Here is a 16403-nt window from a genome sequence, read left to right as displayed (position 1 = left end):
CTCTCCCGTGGTTTCCATTAGCATTTCCCTCCAAACACACACATTCTAAGCTTAACACTCAGTTATCGGCAGGTGGCAAGTTTCCGAGCCTCTGGACCCCCTCCTCCTCGGGGCCGAACACAGCCCCTATTCCAAAATTCTGGCGCCGTCACAAACTAGACTGGGGCTCTCTTGAAGTTCAAAGCTGTGCTGAAAGCATTAGTTTCTCAAGCCCAGCCCCATACCCGGCAGGTTGTAGGAACTTGGTAGTTAAACGGCAGGTAGACGAGTGGCCAAACGAAGGAAATGAACACTGATGTAACCTGGCAACTGAATGGCTACTTAAGCGAAGTTTCTGACTCTGTGCCACCGTGAGGCTGAGGACCCTGAGGAAACGATTTTATGGGAAAATCTGTAAAGTTGGGTATCGAATTCACATCATCAGCTAGTTTCTTCTGAAAGGCTTAAGAGCCAGGTTTTTAGGGGAGTCAAAAGAATACATATGGCCTGATTACTTCCTGGGTATTTCAAGTATAGAAAATGCCCCCAACTGAGTCAAACAGATGCTAATCCCCCTTTTTGTAAGCTTATGTATTTATTTTTAGAGAGACACAGAGACAGCTCAAGCAGGGGAGGGGCAGAGAGAGAGGGAGAGAGAGAGACAGAGGAAGAATTCCAAGCTGACGCCCCACTGTCACCGCAGAGCCCGATGGAGGACTCGAACCCGTGAAACCGTGAGGTCACGACCTGAGGCACAACCAAGCTAACCAACTGGGCCACTCAGGCGCTCCCGGATGTTGATCCTTTTAAGACAGCATTGGACTAAGACGTCGAGTCTGTGGTTAAACATAAGCACCCAGTTTGCCATTTTCTCTCCGAGACCATCATCCTGAAGTCATCGCTATAACCCAAATTATATCTGTGGTCCTTCATCACACGCATGAATTCCTTCAAGACCCAAGGCTTGACGAGGGCTTCTGATGGTTCGTAAAGTCCTGCTGAGAATCTTGGTGCTGTACATGTGAACACAGGGAAAACCGTAGCAATTTGAGGACAAAGAAATGTGGGTGGTACAGAACCTTCAAACATCTAGTAAAACGGCCAAATATTTCTTGGCTGGTTAAACCCTTCAACGCCTGTAAACTGGAAGGGGCCAGGGCAAGGGTCTGGGGTCGGTAATAAGATAGCAGGACTCAGCCAATTCCTTTGGTCCCTCATTTTTATTATTTCTCAAGGAGACTATGAAATACGATGTGATCGTCACTAAACAGCGAGGCTGTCTTAAATACAAAACATTTAAAAAATATTTTTGGGGGCGGGGCTCAGTCAGTTGAGCATCTGACTTGATTTCGGCTCAGGTCACGATCTCACCGGTTTGTGAGTTCGAGCCCCACGTTGGGCTCTGCGCTGACAGCACGGAGCCTGCCTGGGATTCTGCCTCTCAAAATAAATAAACTTCAAAAGTTTTTTTGATGGTTATTATGGCTCCTTAAAAAAAAGAAAAAGAAAAAGAACCAAAATTCAAGTATTTCTTCAGAAAGGTTGCATGACATTTCTCCAACCAGACCCGGTTTTGTCCCTTGAATCTCCACAGCATGGCGGATGGGTCCAGAAACCCAGCACTGACTCCCAGTATAGTGTCAGCCACACACCCAGCCTAACCCCAAGAGCGTGACTCACCGTAGCAGCGGTTTCCCGCTCCTCTCGGCCCCAGGTCACAGCCCTATCAGCCAGCTGGGGACGCGCCTGAGCCTTAGAGACCTAGCAGCTGGATTTGTGCCTTGTTGTTGCAATTCAGAATTTTCACCCATTCCCAAGCCGTGGTTTCCAGTTGTCAGAAAATGAGCCTCCTGCTTAAGAAGTTTAAAATAAATCTGTTTTCAACCAACATAACTTGAGTGACCCCTGATGTACAAAGGACAGGAAGGTAAGCAGCTGCCCCACATTTCCATCAGGAGGAAGCCACAGACCAAAGATATCACTTGTGTCGCAGAATCCTTATTGGTTGGAGGGTGGGTAAAAGACCAAATGCTGTCCCCTCCCCCCATCAGGTCACGTGGAGAGGAGCAGCACTGTGTACGCGATGACCCACGCCAAAGAGGACTTCACCTTCACGTCTCAAGGTATGAAACAAGGCTGGCCTGTTGCCGTGGGACCTCGTTTCTGCGGAAAATTCAAAGCGATTGTGCTAATCCTCTATGTGAAATGTGTACTTGAAAGCCTACAAGGACAGCGGAATTACAAAGTTGTGTTATTTGAGAGGATTTGAGGATTGTAAGTTAACGTCTGAAAAGCAAAAGCTCTCGCTCCTCTAACTTGATGGAAGACCATCTGCAAGTTGACTGCTTCCCAAGCCACGTGATCCCTGAAAGCGTGCCTCACTTCGGCCTTTCCGGTAGGACAGGGAACCCGTCGCTTACCACCAGGGATGGGGACCCTGATTCAAATCGAGGGAAAGGCCAAGCACCTGAAAAGTCACTGACTGCCTCAGAACATATTTGAGTCACCCCAAATCCACGGGCCACTCTCTCCAGCTTCCTGGCCTAGAGTCGGCACACGCGAGCGAATCCACACAGGCCGAGGAAGGGTCTGGAGGAAGACAGCAAAGCTAGAAGGATTTCTGGTCTCTAGCAGGCGGGATTCAACTCCGCGCCTCTGAAAACGGCTCCCTGTTAACCGGTCTCATCAAGTGCACGCCCCCTCGGCGGCCCCGGCCCGGGCCGACTACCACCAACGTCGACTATTTGATTCCGAAACCCGCCGAGGGCTTCTTGTAAGTTGCACAGGTGAGTGCCAGGCAGCGAGCCCCACCCTGCCGGCGGACAAGGGCTGGGAAGGTTCGCACAAACTAGGGTAAGGGAGCCTAGGCAAAACCCACGGTGACAGCAGACGGGGACAGGGGTCACATCGCAGGGATTCAAGGAAAACCAACAAGATAGGGAGCACCAAGAGTTTACTCAGAAGCCAATGTTACACTTTAATAACAAGCAACCACACAGAAGCACTGTATTTTCCCTGTTACATTAGCAAATACATGGAAAAGCAACTTAAAAAATGGGCCTCCTTCACAACTACTCCTTCCCACGCCCACAAACATCCATCAGAATTGCCTGCGGAGGTTTTAACAAGTATTTAAGTCTGGGCCTCACTCCTGGAGGAGACTGCGCCGGGCAGGGGCGGGATCCAAGCATTTTTTAAAAAGCTCTTTAGGGAGTCTGGAGGATTCCTTCTGCTTGGGTCTCTGATTTTTAGGTCGACTGGGGCACTCTGGACTTTTTGGGCCACTGTTTGGGGGCGTGGGGGGCTTTTTTCATAGACTTACTAGGAGTAGTGAAGAACTTGGCCCCTGGCTTTTTGGTCACCTGTCTTGGGTCTTTTTTGCCCAGTGAAGAGTTTTGTTCTTTTCCCGCCTCTTCTTTGATTCTTGGCTTCTTGCCCGGGCTGCTACCTGGGGTCTTGGGCTCCGCAGCCTTCGGGGTCTCGAAACTGGGAAGGGCCTTTCTCTTCTTCCCACGAGGTGTGCTGGGATTGGGACTCTTTTTCGGAGACTTCTTTCCTGCAGCGTGTTTTTGCATCTAAGAAAAATAAGAGTTAAGTGCAGGGAAAAACGGCCCTTGACAATGGAACTCCGAGAGTGACTGTCTTCACCAGGTCTGAAAGGTTTTCCAGGCAGGACCCAGCACCCAAGCTTGCCCTTGCCCTGGTACATTTCCAAAGATTAATCATGTGGTGATCTGGCACTCACTGTCAGAAACTGAACCACTGCCCAAATGTCTGCCCCGGCCTGCTTTTGAAAACCACAGGCGATGTGTCCAAGAATTATTAACATGACCCCTCCTCTGAATCCGAGATACACAGAGGAATGTGTTCACTGCACATCACTCCAATACAGGGCAAAGGAAGCCCCTCCCAGGCTTCTGGGTCTACCTGGTATGTTTCATCTATTACCTCGGGATCTTTGCTACGACAGATTCTGCTGGAAATACACTAGGGAGAAACAATGCCCCCGTCCTTGCAATGCCTCTTACACGCATGGCCCAGCGGGGCCTGCCTGACATACGGGGGCACTGAAGCCATCGGCCACTAGCACCAATAGAAATACCTCTCCGTTTTCTTTCGCTGGAGTCCTCTCTATTGGTACCAGTTGAGGGAGCTCCTCTTCGGATTCGTCCTGCACTTTATTCTGGGCTTTTACTCGCCTGCTCTCTTTCTTCCCACACGCTCGGGCCTCCTTCGGGGGTGCGGGGTCCTTCACCGGAGCCCTGCCAGTTCCAGGGCCTGCCTCCTCTTTCTTCGGGGCCGACGAGGCCTTTCTGGCCCGCTTCGTAAGCCTTTTGCTTCTTTTCTTCTCCTTTTGTTTTTCACGATACTCTTTTTGTTTTTCTTTTTTCTTTAATTCCTACCAAAACACCAAACAAAAAACCCAGTAACAAAAAAGCCACACCAAACTCCAAGCCTAACTTTAGTCGGGAATACACTTGTTGGTCAATAAATGGCATAGACTTAGAACTTGCAATTCTCATTATTCATAAGCTTCTGGAAAGTGCCTTGATCTGTGGCAACTCTAAGCAAACAAACCACAACACCAGCACTGGAACCTCAATGGCACTTGGCTCTGACTCACAGAACTACATATGGGGACTGGAAGCAATGAGGTGTGCAGTCAGAGCTTCTGCAAGGTGATCTGATTTATAGGTGAGTTAAGAATTATCCTAGGGATGCCTGGGTGGCTCAGTCGGTTCAGTGTCCAACTCTTGAATTCGGCTCAGGTTGTGATCCCAGGGTTGTGGGATCAAGCCCTGCATTGGGCTCTGTGCTTTGTGCGGACTGTGCTTAAGGTTTGTTCTCCCTCTCCATCCCTCCCTCCCTCCCTCTCTCTCCCACTCTCTCTCTCTCTCTTCCCCTCTCTCTGTCCCTCCTCGGCCTGTGAGCGCGCGCACACACACACACATACACACGCTCTTTCTCTCTCTCAAATAAAAAAAAAAAAAAAAAAAAAAAAAAAAAAGCTAAAAAGGAAAAAAAAAAAGAATTATCCTAAATTGTAGAGTATTCTGATGTGAATTACATCTCAAAACAGTTTTAAGAAAAAAAACTGATGATTTTTCCCTACTTCAGACTGGGGCAGCAGTTAGATTAAGAAGTTTATAGAACCAGGGGTCCACTGTCCTTACCACAGACCACTGTTAAATGACCCCCGTAATAGTGTGTAAATTCCATGTTAGCCAACAATTCCAACATTTTTGCAAACTTCTCAAATCAATGTGCTGACAGATGGCAAAAAAATTCATGTGTCCTGCTTCTGATAATGGCAGTCTTTTATTTTGGGTCATTCTCCCAATGAAAACAAGTAAAAATGGGATAAAATACTTAAAATTTTTTTTTCTTAAAGGCATCAATGAACCAACTACCTGTGAGACATCTAAAATAAGGACCCCATGGGTAAGTGAGTCCAGAAGCAAATTTTGCTGTGAGTACTGGCTAATCAATAATTTTTGTTTTAACAGGGGGTGGGGTGGGTGGAAAGAAATCAAACTCCAGTGTCCACACCAGGCAGGGGTCCTAGGAGGACCCCCCCCCCCCCCCCCGCCAGTAAGCTGGGACCCCACTGAGTCATGCTGTCAGGGCGAAGATGAACACAAGTGGAGGAGCGCAGATTCTCGGCATGGTTTGCTCCGAATCACTCAGGAAATCTCAAGCCTTTGATCTGCCTTCAGGGAGTCCCAGGCCAAGGCCCAGAGATTTAAATGGAAATCTTCTAGAGAAAGATCTTCAACCTACACCTCAAATTAGTTCTACAACTAATTTTCCAATGCGACGACCGCGGCATGGTCAAAGATGACCGAGTCCACAAGGAACCGGAGGGCACAGAGAACAGGCTGGGATACCAGGATCTCCACTACTCGAATGACCAGACAGTGAAGCAACTGTGCTTAAAGTGTTCCAACAATTAAGGTGAACAGGAGGACTGACAGGTAACAGGAAATTAAAAGTAGTAAAGCCAGTGTGAAAAAGAACAAACATACAACTTCCAGAAGCGGGAGGTGGGGGGGTGTAATTAAAAGACCAAAATTAAAAACCCACTGAACATGATTAACATGGCTTAAAAAAAAAAAAAAAAAAAAAAAAAAAAAAAAAAAAAAAGGTGGAGGGCGCCTGGGTGGCTTAGTCGGTTAAGCATCTGACTTTGGCTCAGGTCATGATCTCATGGTTTGTGAGTTTGAGCCCCGCGTCGGGGTCTGTGCTGACAGCTCAGAGCCCAGAGCCTGCTTCAGATTCCGTGTCTCCCTCTCTCTCTGCCCTCCACCGCTCACGCGGTCTCTAACGTAAATAAACATTAAAAAAAAAAAAAAAAAAAAAGCGTCACCAAACTAGGAGACTGGTCCAAAACAGAGCAAAAATAGCAAAATAATTTTCTCTCGTTCTACCGATAGCACTAAAAGCCTACAGACCCAAACTGACGGGTATCTGTTAGCCTCACGCAATCGTCAAAGCTGCCCACAGGAAAGTTCTTAACACGCTCGATTTTGGTTTTCTTTCAGCTCCTCCTGCCGCTACACAGGCCCCTACCGAGCTGACTCACCCCACTCAAGGGAAACCAAAAATGATCAACGAACACAAGATATTTACATCATACCTCAATATACTTCATTCACACCACCATGAAGTGATCTCGGAGGAAAGGGGGAACAAGGCACCTAAAAGCACGAGCCCTGGAAACCGCGGAAGGTCAGGCAGGAACGGAACCCGCTCTCCTTGGGCCACGATCACACCTGCGAGGAAGCCCACCTGGTGTTTCAAGTTCGACTCACCTTCTTCTTCTGACTAGGAGTGCGCACTCCTTTGGCTTCGCCCTGACAGCTGACAAACGAGGAAAAGATGGGAAGCGAAGCGGACCTCTCGGTTTTCACATACAGGAGCTTCACGCTCTCCCACTTCTGCAACAGAGACAAGAACGACACTGTCGGTCCACGTCCCGTTTCTCCTGCGCGAACCACCGACTGCTGCACCTGTTAAGACCGCACCTCTGGCAGCTTCTGGGAAAGCCTCTTCGTGACCGCGATGATGTTATCGATGATGTGCTGGACCTCCATTCCCGTGTGACCAACGCGGATGGTACTGAAATGTAACACGGCGGCAGACAAGAAGGTTTTTAAGAATAAGTTGTTTAAGCAATAATAGTGATTTGTTCCTCGGGGAGCCTGGGTGGCTCAGTCGGTTAAGTGTCCGACTTGGACTCAGGTCATGATCTCACAGTCCTTGAGCTCGGGCCCCGTGTCGGGCTGTGTGCTGACAGCTCAGCGCCTGGAGCCTGCTTCGGATTCCTCCCCCCGCCCCCCTCTCCCTCTCTCTGTCCCTCCCTGCTTGTGTGCTCTCTCTCTCACTCTCTCAATAATAAATGAACATTAGAAAAATATATGAAAAAAATTTTTTGTTTTTCAAAATGCAGCACAGGCAGGTATATGAGAAATCTAAATACACAATCCTAAAAAGAAATGTAAGGTAGAAACATTATAATCTTTACGGTTTCAACAGATTTTAGATTCTCTCTCTTGCTCTCTCTCTGCCCTGCCCCATGCTTGTGCGCACACGGGCATGCTCTCAAAATGAATAAACAAATGTTTATTTAAGGTCACCTGGGTGGCTCAGTCAGTTAAGCGTCTGACTTTTGGCTTGGGCTCAGGTCATGATCTCACAGTTCGTGAGTTCGAGCCCTGTGTCCGGCTCTGCACTGACAGTGCAGAGGCTGCTTGGGATTCTCTCTCCCCCTCTGTCTGACCCTTCCCGGCTTGTGTGCATGGGCGCTCGCTCACTCTCTCTCAAAAACTAAATACTTCTAAAAATAAAAATAAAGAAACATTTTTAAAAGTGGGGGGGGCGCGCCTGGGTGGCTCAGTCAGTTAAGCCTCTGACTCTGGATTTCAGTTCATGAGCTCACGGTTCAGGAGTATGGGCTCAGTATTGGGCTCTGTGCTGTCAGTGCGAGGCCTGCTTGTGATTCTCTCTCTATATATATTCTGTATACCCTCAGTCCTATATAGAGAACACTGATAGAGACCATTTACATCACTGTGGAAAGCTCTAAGGGGCAGCTGCTTCCAGAGAATGACATGCTTGGCAGGGATGGACTTTAGTTTTAATAGAAGGATCTGGTTTTCATTCACACGATCTCGTAAGAAACAGCTTACAAAATTATTACTGAATGAACAGGAGACTAAACAGGCACACACGAACACCTTTTCCCTACCTGCAAGAACCACTTTTTGAGATGTTCAAGACAGTCCCGCCTATACAGGTGTTGATCTCCTTGGATAAATTCTTGGCCAGAAGGTTTACAGGAACGGGAACCCTGTAACGACAGGCAGGCGCTTGGAGCACAGTGCACGCACACGGATGACGTCCACGGGGCTCAGACGCAGCCACTGCGAAGCAACCTACTTCTTTCTGTGATAGAAGTGTCTCCCCAGGTGTGACGGCAGGAGCCGCCGGATTCTCGCATCAGTGAGGAAGAAGTCAAAGCTGCCCAGCAGGCGAAGCTTGGCTTCATAGGGTTTGTATTCCTTCTTTAAAGTTCGCAGAGGGATGATCTAGAAACATAAGGAAGAGGAAAAACCCCAAAAGTTAGGGACTTGAACAAGAAGAAGAAACACTCAAGCGGTAACTTGGGTCTGGATCTTAAATCGTCATAGAGCCACACAGTTCAGTAAACCTGCGGCAAGAACCCGCAACGTGCCGGGAGCTGGGCTCACCGATGGAGGCACAAATGGGCTGGGACCGACGTCAAGAAAGGACACCGGTGAGACTACAAGCCACGACAGTGACCTAACGGAGAAGTCTTCTGTGAAGTCTTCAAGATAATAAAGGTGCTGCTGTACCTGTGAGCTCTCGGGTCAAGAAACCTCAACAGCTCATCCATCACAAAGAAGATGAAGCCATCCTACCAAAGCCAGTGAGAACCGAAAAGAAAAAATTAAATTAAAACTTAAATTCCCAGGGGCACCTGGCCGGCCCAGTCAGTGAAGCGGGCAACTCCTGATCTCGGGGTTATAGGTTCAAGCCCCACGTTGGGTACAGAGATTGCTGAAGAACAAAATCCTTAAAAACTAAAAAAAACAAAAACTAAAATCCCTAGGAAAGAAATACTAGATTATAAGGTAGTGCAGAAATATATGATTTAGCACTTCAGTCAAAAGAGGGAATCAGATCTTTTCATTGCCCTGAAAATATTAACCACTCCTGACCTGAGAAATGGTTTTAATTCCATGTTTGTTCAAAAGCTTCTTGTAAAACCGTTCTGTCTTTTCAGGAGTTAAATTGGGTTCGTCCTTGGTAAGTAAACAAATATCTGTTAAATCTGATCGAATACCATGAGGCAAGGACCTGCAAAATACATGAGAAGGAAGTGAGGGATAAAGCATTATGACAGACAAAATATACGTTTCTACTCCTAGAATACACAATAAATTCAGTCACTTCAACAAACTTCATTCATGCTGTCTAAGCAAATACTCTACCAAGAACATTTAAAAATACATCTAGTTTTCAGCAGTCTGGACAGATTTAAGATTCAAGTAAATCATCACAAATACCCAGCATCCAAAATATCAATTAATATTTGAGATATAACCAGACTTAACATATAATCAAAGATACCCAAGACAGCGCACACGCAGTTATCATTATTTTATACGATGCTACAAATGCATGTGTTCTAAAATGTGAACAACCTGGTTTCATGAGGATAGTTCTGCTTCAGAACTTCACCCTGCAGAAAACCCTGGATTCCATAAACCCTTAAGAGCTGAATAGAAGGGGCGCCTGGGTGGCTCAGTCGGTTGAGCAACTGACTTTTGATCTCAGCTCAGGTCCTGATCTCATGATTCGTGAGATTGAGCCCCTTGTCGACCTCAGCACGGGACCCTGCTTGGGATTCTCTCTCCCTCTCTGCCCTTCCCCTGAAATAAACTTTAAAAAAAAAGGCTGAACAAACCAACATGGACCAGAAAACTTACGTTTTTTTTTTGACAGCAGACAAAAGGACCCCACAGAGGCAGGGGTGCCAGAGAGAACACAGGACATGTTATATATATATATATTTTAGTATAATTATGTCCCAAATATTACATGGGACCTACTTATACGAAAAAATTACTTCTATTTTTATTTGCTAAGTCTGGCAACTCTGCAGAGAAGGGATCTCTGACCTAAAAGTCCTAGAGCAAGAAGAACGTGTGATCACCATAGATTTGTTTTCCAGAAGGAGCTCACTGCCAAGTCTGTAACCATCTCTGCATGTAGGAGCGAGTGGGGGACCTCAGGAGTTTAGCTTGAAACTAACATGACATGGAAAGATAACAGAATGTATACAAATACAAAAGCTGTATTAATTTATTCTAAACCCAGGTTTCAGATTCAACAGAACTGTGCATCAATCCCCAGAAAACTGGTGACATTTTTAGAAAATTTAAGAATGTGTGAATTCTTTTTTTTTTTAAGGCACAATTACACATTTCAACTCATATTTTTATTTTGAATTTGCAAAATGTCCACTAGAAACAAAAGGGCGATGGTTACAGACACGCAGAACGACCAAGCGGGTAACAGAGGCAAAGGCAGAAAAGTCAGAACTTACAATCTGACCCTCAGTTCTTTACTTGGAATCTTCCATAACACCACCATTAAAAAGAAATTTTCATTCTCATTCAGAAGCAATCCATTCGCGTTTTTCCTGGACTTGGAATGTGCCAACAGAGCTTCCACTGCCTTTCTTATCTGCAACGTGGAGATACACGAACAGATTCATTCGCAATCTGATTTATGATTTAGCATTTGCCCCCTCCTAGCGTCTAGTTTTCCTTTTTTTTTTTCCTCCTCAAATTCTATTTTAATGGGCAACCTCCATAACCATCTCTATCAGGATCCTGCAATTTGGGATCAGAGGAATGTCAGACTCATCAGAAACCACCTAAGGATCCACTCAGCACCCGTCTACAGAAAAGAGCCTCTTTCTTCCACGTTAAGGCGACTATCGCGCCAGGTGGGAACATGCTTCCCGGGAACTGGATGGCGAAGGCGGCAATGCCAGGAAAAGGGCAACACGCAACTACCGTATACTGGGGCCATTACTTTATGCCAGGGACCTGACCGAGACCAGCAGAGACACTTTCTTTAAACCCAAGGTCACGGAGGCTTGCAAAATTACCCGATCTGCCAAAGTCAAAGGGTAGGGGAACAGAGCCGGGTGGATCTCACGCCGGAACCCCAGGCTGTACCTGCATCCACCTGGAGGGCCAGGCCGCAGGGCTGGGGGCGGCGAGCGCCTCCCCGAGCGCAGGAGGAGCGGGCCGGCTGAGCGCGACGCGACACGGCGACCCTCTTCCCAAAGCTCCGGGGACGTCGGCGAGGGCCAGGGGCCCGGCCTGGCCCCCCGCGTCTCGCACGGCCGTGGCCACCCCGCCTCCCAGCCCCCTTCCCCACGGGACCACTCACCTGCCCTTGGTCCAGCTGATCCAGGGAGGCAGGGGTCTCTGGAGCGGTGGCTGAGGCCGCGGTTGAGGAGGAGGGTGGGGTGGAAGCCGAACCCTCCATTTCGTTCCCACCTCGTGCGGTACCGGCAGGGCTCCCTGTGCGCACGCGCGAGCCCAGGCCCGCAGCCGGAAGTTGGGGGGCGGGACCGGGCCCTGATGTCACGTCCGGGAGTGTGGGGTCAGGCCCGGGGATGTCGCACCCGCGAGGTTTGGCGGCTGCGCCGGCTGTCCGAGTCTTCGTCGTCCAGCGCGGGAGCGGCCTCGGTGACACCTGGCTCTCATTCCGTACCGAGCGACTCGAGCGAGCGCCTGGAACTGGGGGAGGAGGCCTGGCCCGCCGCCCACCTGCCCCGCCGCCGCCGCCCCTTGGGAGGCCGACGCGGTGGGGGCGCGAGTCGTGAGCCAGCGCCGGCCTCTCCTGGGCCTCGGCTCCCAGAAAGGCGGGAGGTCAGCGCAGGTACGCGGAAGCGTGCAGGCTGGACCGCCCGCGGCCGCAGAAGGCAGAAGGTAGAGTCCCCCGCCTCTCCGCAGCCCCAGTGGTGGCCGCTGTTCCCTGTTCTCTTGGAGCCTTGCGGGGATGTTCCTAGGCACGTCTAGAAACGACTCTTTCTTTTTCTTCTTCATGGATGATGGGTTTAAACTTAATCCTTTTTTTTTTTTTTTTAAACAAATCGTAGCCTCGTAGACCCATTCTTTGTTCTGCACGTTGCCTTTCCCTCCGAATGCTTATTTCTTGGAGGTTGTCTGTGCCGCTACCTCATGCCCTGCCTCATTTTAAAAAACTGCCCATGTGAATAAACAGTTTATTTAGGAGGTTTTGGTGAACGTGCGGGATGGTTTTAGTCTTTTTGCAACCAGCTTTGGGCATTTTTGAGAGATGAAAGAATGGGAGTAGGGGGCTTTCCATGTCTGTTGCTTCCGAAAAAACCCTCCTTCCATATTGCAAAGCTGGAAGAAGGCATGTTCTGCTGCTGGTCCCTCATAGTGACTTTGTCCGTCATCAGCTTGTAGAGGAAATGTTCTTAAATCACGGATACCCACTCGTATTTGTCTATTCTAGAATGTTGTGTAAGATGGAATTCGTTTTAGCACAGTATTAGGAGTTGTTACGTTAGGCCTCGTGTATCAGCGTTTTCTGGTATTCTGAGAGGAGCATTAGGGATGTCACATGTGTCGTTTGAATTCAAGTTTGCGAGCCAGATTTCTAGACCAAAGGAAAGGCATGAATTCAGGTACAGGAGCAGAGTGATGTTTGCAGGTGGTATTAAGAGGCTGGAGAAGGGCCGTGCAGAGGGGAGGGATGGGAGATGGGGCTAGAATGGTGGGTTAGGGAACTAATGCATTTCCAAGGCTGAGGGCTTGTCTGTACCTTGGAGAAAACTATACATACAAGATTGTTGAATTGCCGGATTGTGATTTAAAAAATGATTCACGGGGGCACCTGGGTGGCTCAGTCCGTTAAGCATCCGACTTTGGCCCAGGTCATGATCTCATGGTTGGTGAGTTCTTTTTTTTTTTTTTAATTTTTTTTTTCAACGTTTTTAATTTATTTTTGGGACAGAGAGAGACAGAGCATGAACAGGGGAGGGGCAGAGAGAGAGAGGGAGACACAGAATCGGAAACAGGCTCCAGGCTCCGAGCCATCAGCCCAGAGCCTGACGCGGGGCTCGAACTCACGGACCGCGAGATCGTGACCTGGCTGAAGTCGGACGCTTAACCGACTGCGCCACCCAGGCGCCCCTCATGGTTGGTGAGTTCTAGCCCGAAGTCGGGTTCTGTACTGACAGCTCAGAGCCTAGAGCCTGCTTCAGATTTTGTGCCTCCCTGTTTCTCTGCCCCTCCCCCAGTTATGCTCGGTCTCTCTCTCTCTCTCTCAAATAAACATTTTAAAAGATTGACAGAGATCAGAAGGGAGCTCATGTTATTTCACCACCTTTTAGGAATACTAAATGGTCTGTCTGTGTTTGATAATAGCTTTAATAAAATCAGATAAACAGAAAAGATGAAACTTCTCTGTCTGGTTTACTTATTTGCATTTCTAATGATAATTCAGAGAAGGCTGTATTTGCAACCAACATGACAGAATCTTAATTGGGAAACAAAATTAAATCTCCTTTCAAGGAAGGATAAAAAATTCTGGGATATTCATAATATAAAATGTTGGTCGGCAATAGGGAATAAACTGCTGATACACACAACATGATTCATCTCTAAAACATGATGTTGCTTCTAAGAAGACAGTTGAGGGCCTCGTGATTTCCATTTATGTGGAGTTCAAAACCAGGCAAAACTAACACGGCAGAACAGTGATCCCCCTTGGCAGGAGGAACGAACTGGAAGGGGGCTGAAAGGAACTTCAGTGATGGAAATGTTCTCTGTGTTGATGTGGGTGTCTACATAATTGTATAGACTGGACAAACTCATTGTAAAGTTGAACATATTCCACTGTATACACATTTTACCTTAATAAAAAATTCCTCTTGTACACAAGTTCTGTCTGCTGGACCTTCTTTACAAATAGTAATTAACTCCTAAGAGTCTAATTCTTTCAAAAGTTTCTTTTTCCGAAAATTTAGTGTATTTCCCGGGGAAATAACAAAGCTTGGTAATGGACAGATTGCTTTTATTCTAAGTTATTTGTGAAATCTACAAGCCAACACAAAATACTTGCATACTTCGGGGCACCTAGGTGGCTCAGTCGGTTAAGCATCTGACTTCAGCTCAGGTCATGATCTTGCAGTTTGTGGGTTTGAGCCCCATGTCGGGCTCTGTGCTGACAGCCTACAGCCTGGAGCCTGCTTCAGATTCTGTGTCTCCCTCTCTCCCCTCCCCTGCTCATACAGTCTCTCTCTGCCTCAAAAATAAACATAAAGACTACTTCAATTAAAAGGGGTTAAATCACCATAGTAAATCTCAATCTAAATATAATCACACAATAAAGAATGCAAAATAGGTTAAATATGTAATTTTTCCCATTCCCTCTCTAGCTAAACTTTTACCAGTAGACTTAGATAATCAGTAGCCTCACTCTTAAACCAGAGAAAGAAACTTTTTTCGTAAAAATGCTTTAAAATTAAAACTCAAATCATTAACTTTGAACTACTTTTACTGCTTATTTGGGCACTGAAGTGAAACGTTTAAGAGATCAAAGGTAAGATGGGTTAAGAAAATGTGCAACGAACATTAAATGGGACCCAGTGCACAGTGAGAGGGGGAAAAGTTCTTGCCTCATTTTTTTTTTTATCTTAGAGCAAGAGAGGGGGAAGGGGGCAGAGGAGGGGAGACAGAATCCCCAGCAGTATACATGCTCAGCACAGAGCCCAACATGGAGCTTGATCCCACGACCCTGGGATCAGGACCTGAGCTGAAATCGAGTCAGATGCTCAACTGACTGAGCGACCCAGGCACCCTTAACAGAAGGATCATATCATAAAAAATAGTACTTGATGGGGTGCCTGGCTGGCTCAGTCGGGAGAGCATGCCACTCTTAATCTCTGGTTCATGAGACCAACCCCCAGTTGGGTGTGGAGCCTACTTTAAAAAAATATATACGGTCTTATAAAAAATTAGTAATTGAGTAACAGCACACTTGTCAGTTCCGAGGTTTTTGTTTCCTTGTTTTAACTATTTCTAGCAGAAAACAGGAAAATATTTCATGCAAGGAATTTGGGCACAAAGAGCCTTCAGAAAGAATTTAAAGGAAATACATATTCATGGTAACAAAAATTTCACTTTCTAGACTGGATTTACAGGATGAATATAAGGAAACAAAAACACGTGCCATTGCAGTACAGGACTTTCCAAATTCGTCATGTATGGTCACAATGGCCATAAATGGTCAGAGACTTAAAATAGATGAGCTTGTCACTATAGAGGTTAAAGAGAAAGTGTCTTCCAGAACCTGGTTTTTCCCACGGTCAAAGAAACTACCGTTTTGTGGGGTTTTTTCAGGTCTTTTTAAATTCGGAAAACTTTAAACGTCTTTTATTGTAACCTGGTCATCATTTATCCTAGATCTCTCTAGTTCTTCACTACAAAGCTACCGAGTCCAAGGTATTGGTGCTCTTTTTCTGCTTTAAGACGCATCGATAGAACGGGTGTCTCTGAAACCACTTCCATGGGCCAGGAGATCTAGAATTCTCTCCGGTCAGTCTTTACATGCCACAGTCCAGTGCCCATGAGTGGTTGGATGCCCAGACACGTTTAGGCCACAGGGTTTGCCGTGCGGGGATGGAGATCCTGTCCCTGAAGAGTAGAAACATGTTGACCCCTGTGGTTACTCACAAGCCACTTAGTTAGAACTTTCCTAATATGAACCCCTGCTTTAAGAGCAAGCTTTAATAGCAAGCCTTTAAGACTCATTCATGCCAAACACCTGTACTGCAGACCGATTCCCAAAACCTGCCACCTAAGATTGTTTAAGCAAGAACTCATTCTGTCTCACAGAGACAAAGGAATATGCAGGAACATACTGTTGCCATCCCCCGAACCACTGTGTTTACTGCCTCTCTACCATTAATTTCTTCTCTCCGGGCCCTTCCTTTCTTGTTACTAAACATCCTGAGCATAGAGGTTCGTACTTGTGACGGAATCCCTGATGGCTCCCCAACTCTGTTCATTTAAAAACCATGTACTGTGATATTTATGATTAGGCACCTCGGACTTCCTACATGGCTGTTGTTAAGACTCAGTCACGTGGGCCATACAGAGGCCTTTGCTTACCATGTGCGAGCAGACCACACATGTGCAAGTTCCCCCGTCAAAGAGCTGAGGGGACCCGTCCACATCTGCTGCTAGATAGTTCCAGGCCCTGAGGCAGGAAGAAAGGATGTGAAGAAGGGACAGAAACACACAGGGTATGACAGGATAGGCAACTGTAAACACACAGACAAATCC

The 16403-nt window shown here is 47.2% G+C and overlaps 1 protein-coding gene and 1 long non-coding RNA gene across 2 annotated transcripts; one reads left to right on the top strand and one right to left on the bottom strand.

Annotated features, from left to right (window-relative positions):
• Positions 1-2915: 2915 nt before the first annotated feature.
• Positions 2916-11604, bottom strand: RSL1D1 (ribosomal L1 domain containing 1). The gene is made up of 9 exons (XM_058711638.1): positions 11470-11604; positions 10613-10752; positions 9222-9360; positions 8419-8567; positions 8228-8329; positions 7005-7098; positions 6792-6917; positions 4082-4378; positions 2916-3554 (listed from the first exon to the last, which is right to left on the bottom strand). The coding sequence occupies exons 1-9, from the start codon at positions 11566-11568 to the stop codon at positions 3228-3230; spliced, it is 1473 nt and encodes a 490-aa protein (XP_058567621.1). The 5' UTR covers positions 11569-11604; the 3' UTR covers positions 2916-3227.
• Positions 11605-11611: 7 nt separating this feature from the next.
• On the top strand, positions 11612-13997 carry LOC131501468 (uncharacterized). The gene is made up of 2 exons (XR_009256799.1): positions 11612-13010; positions 13263-13997. It is a non-coding gene; the product is annotated as an uncharacterized LOC131501468 (long non-coding RNA).
• Positions 13998-16403: the final 2406 nt, after the last annotated feature.

Source organism: Neofelis nebulosa, chromosome 18 (genome assembly GCF_028018385.1).
Source record: "Neofelis nebulosa isolate mNeoNeb1 chromosome 18, mNeoNeb1.pri, whole genome shotgun sequence".
NCBI classification, from domain to species: Eukaryota; Metazoa; Chordata; class Mammalia; order Carnivora; family Felidae; genus Neofelis; species Neofelis nebulosa.
Note: the sequence above shows the minus strand (reverse complement) of the source record. Positions and strands in the feature narration are given on the sequence as shown.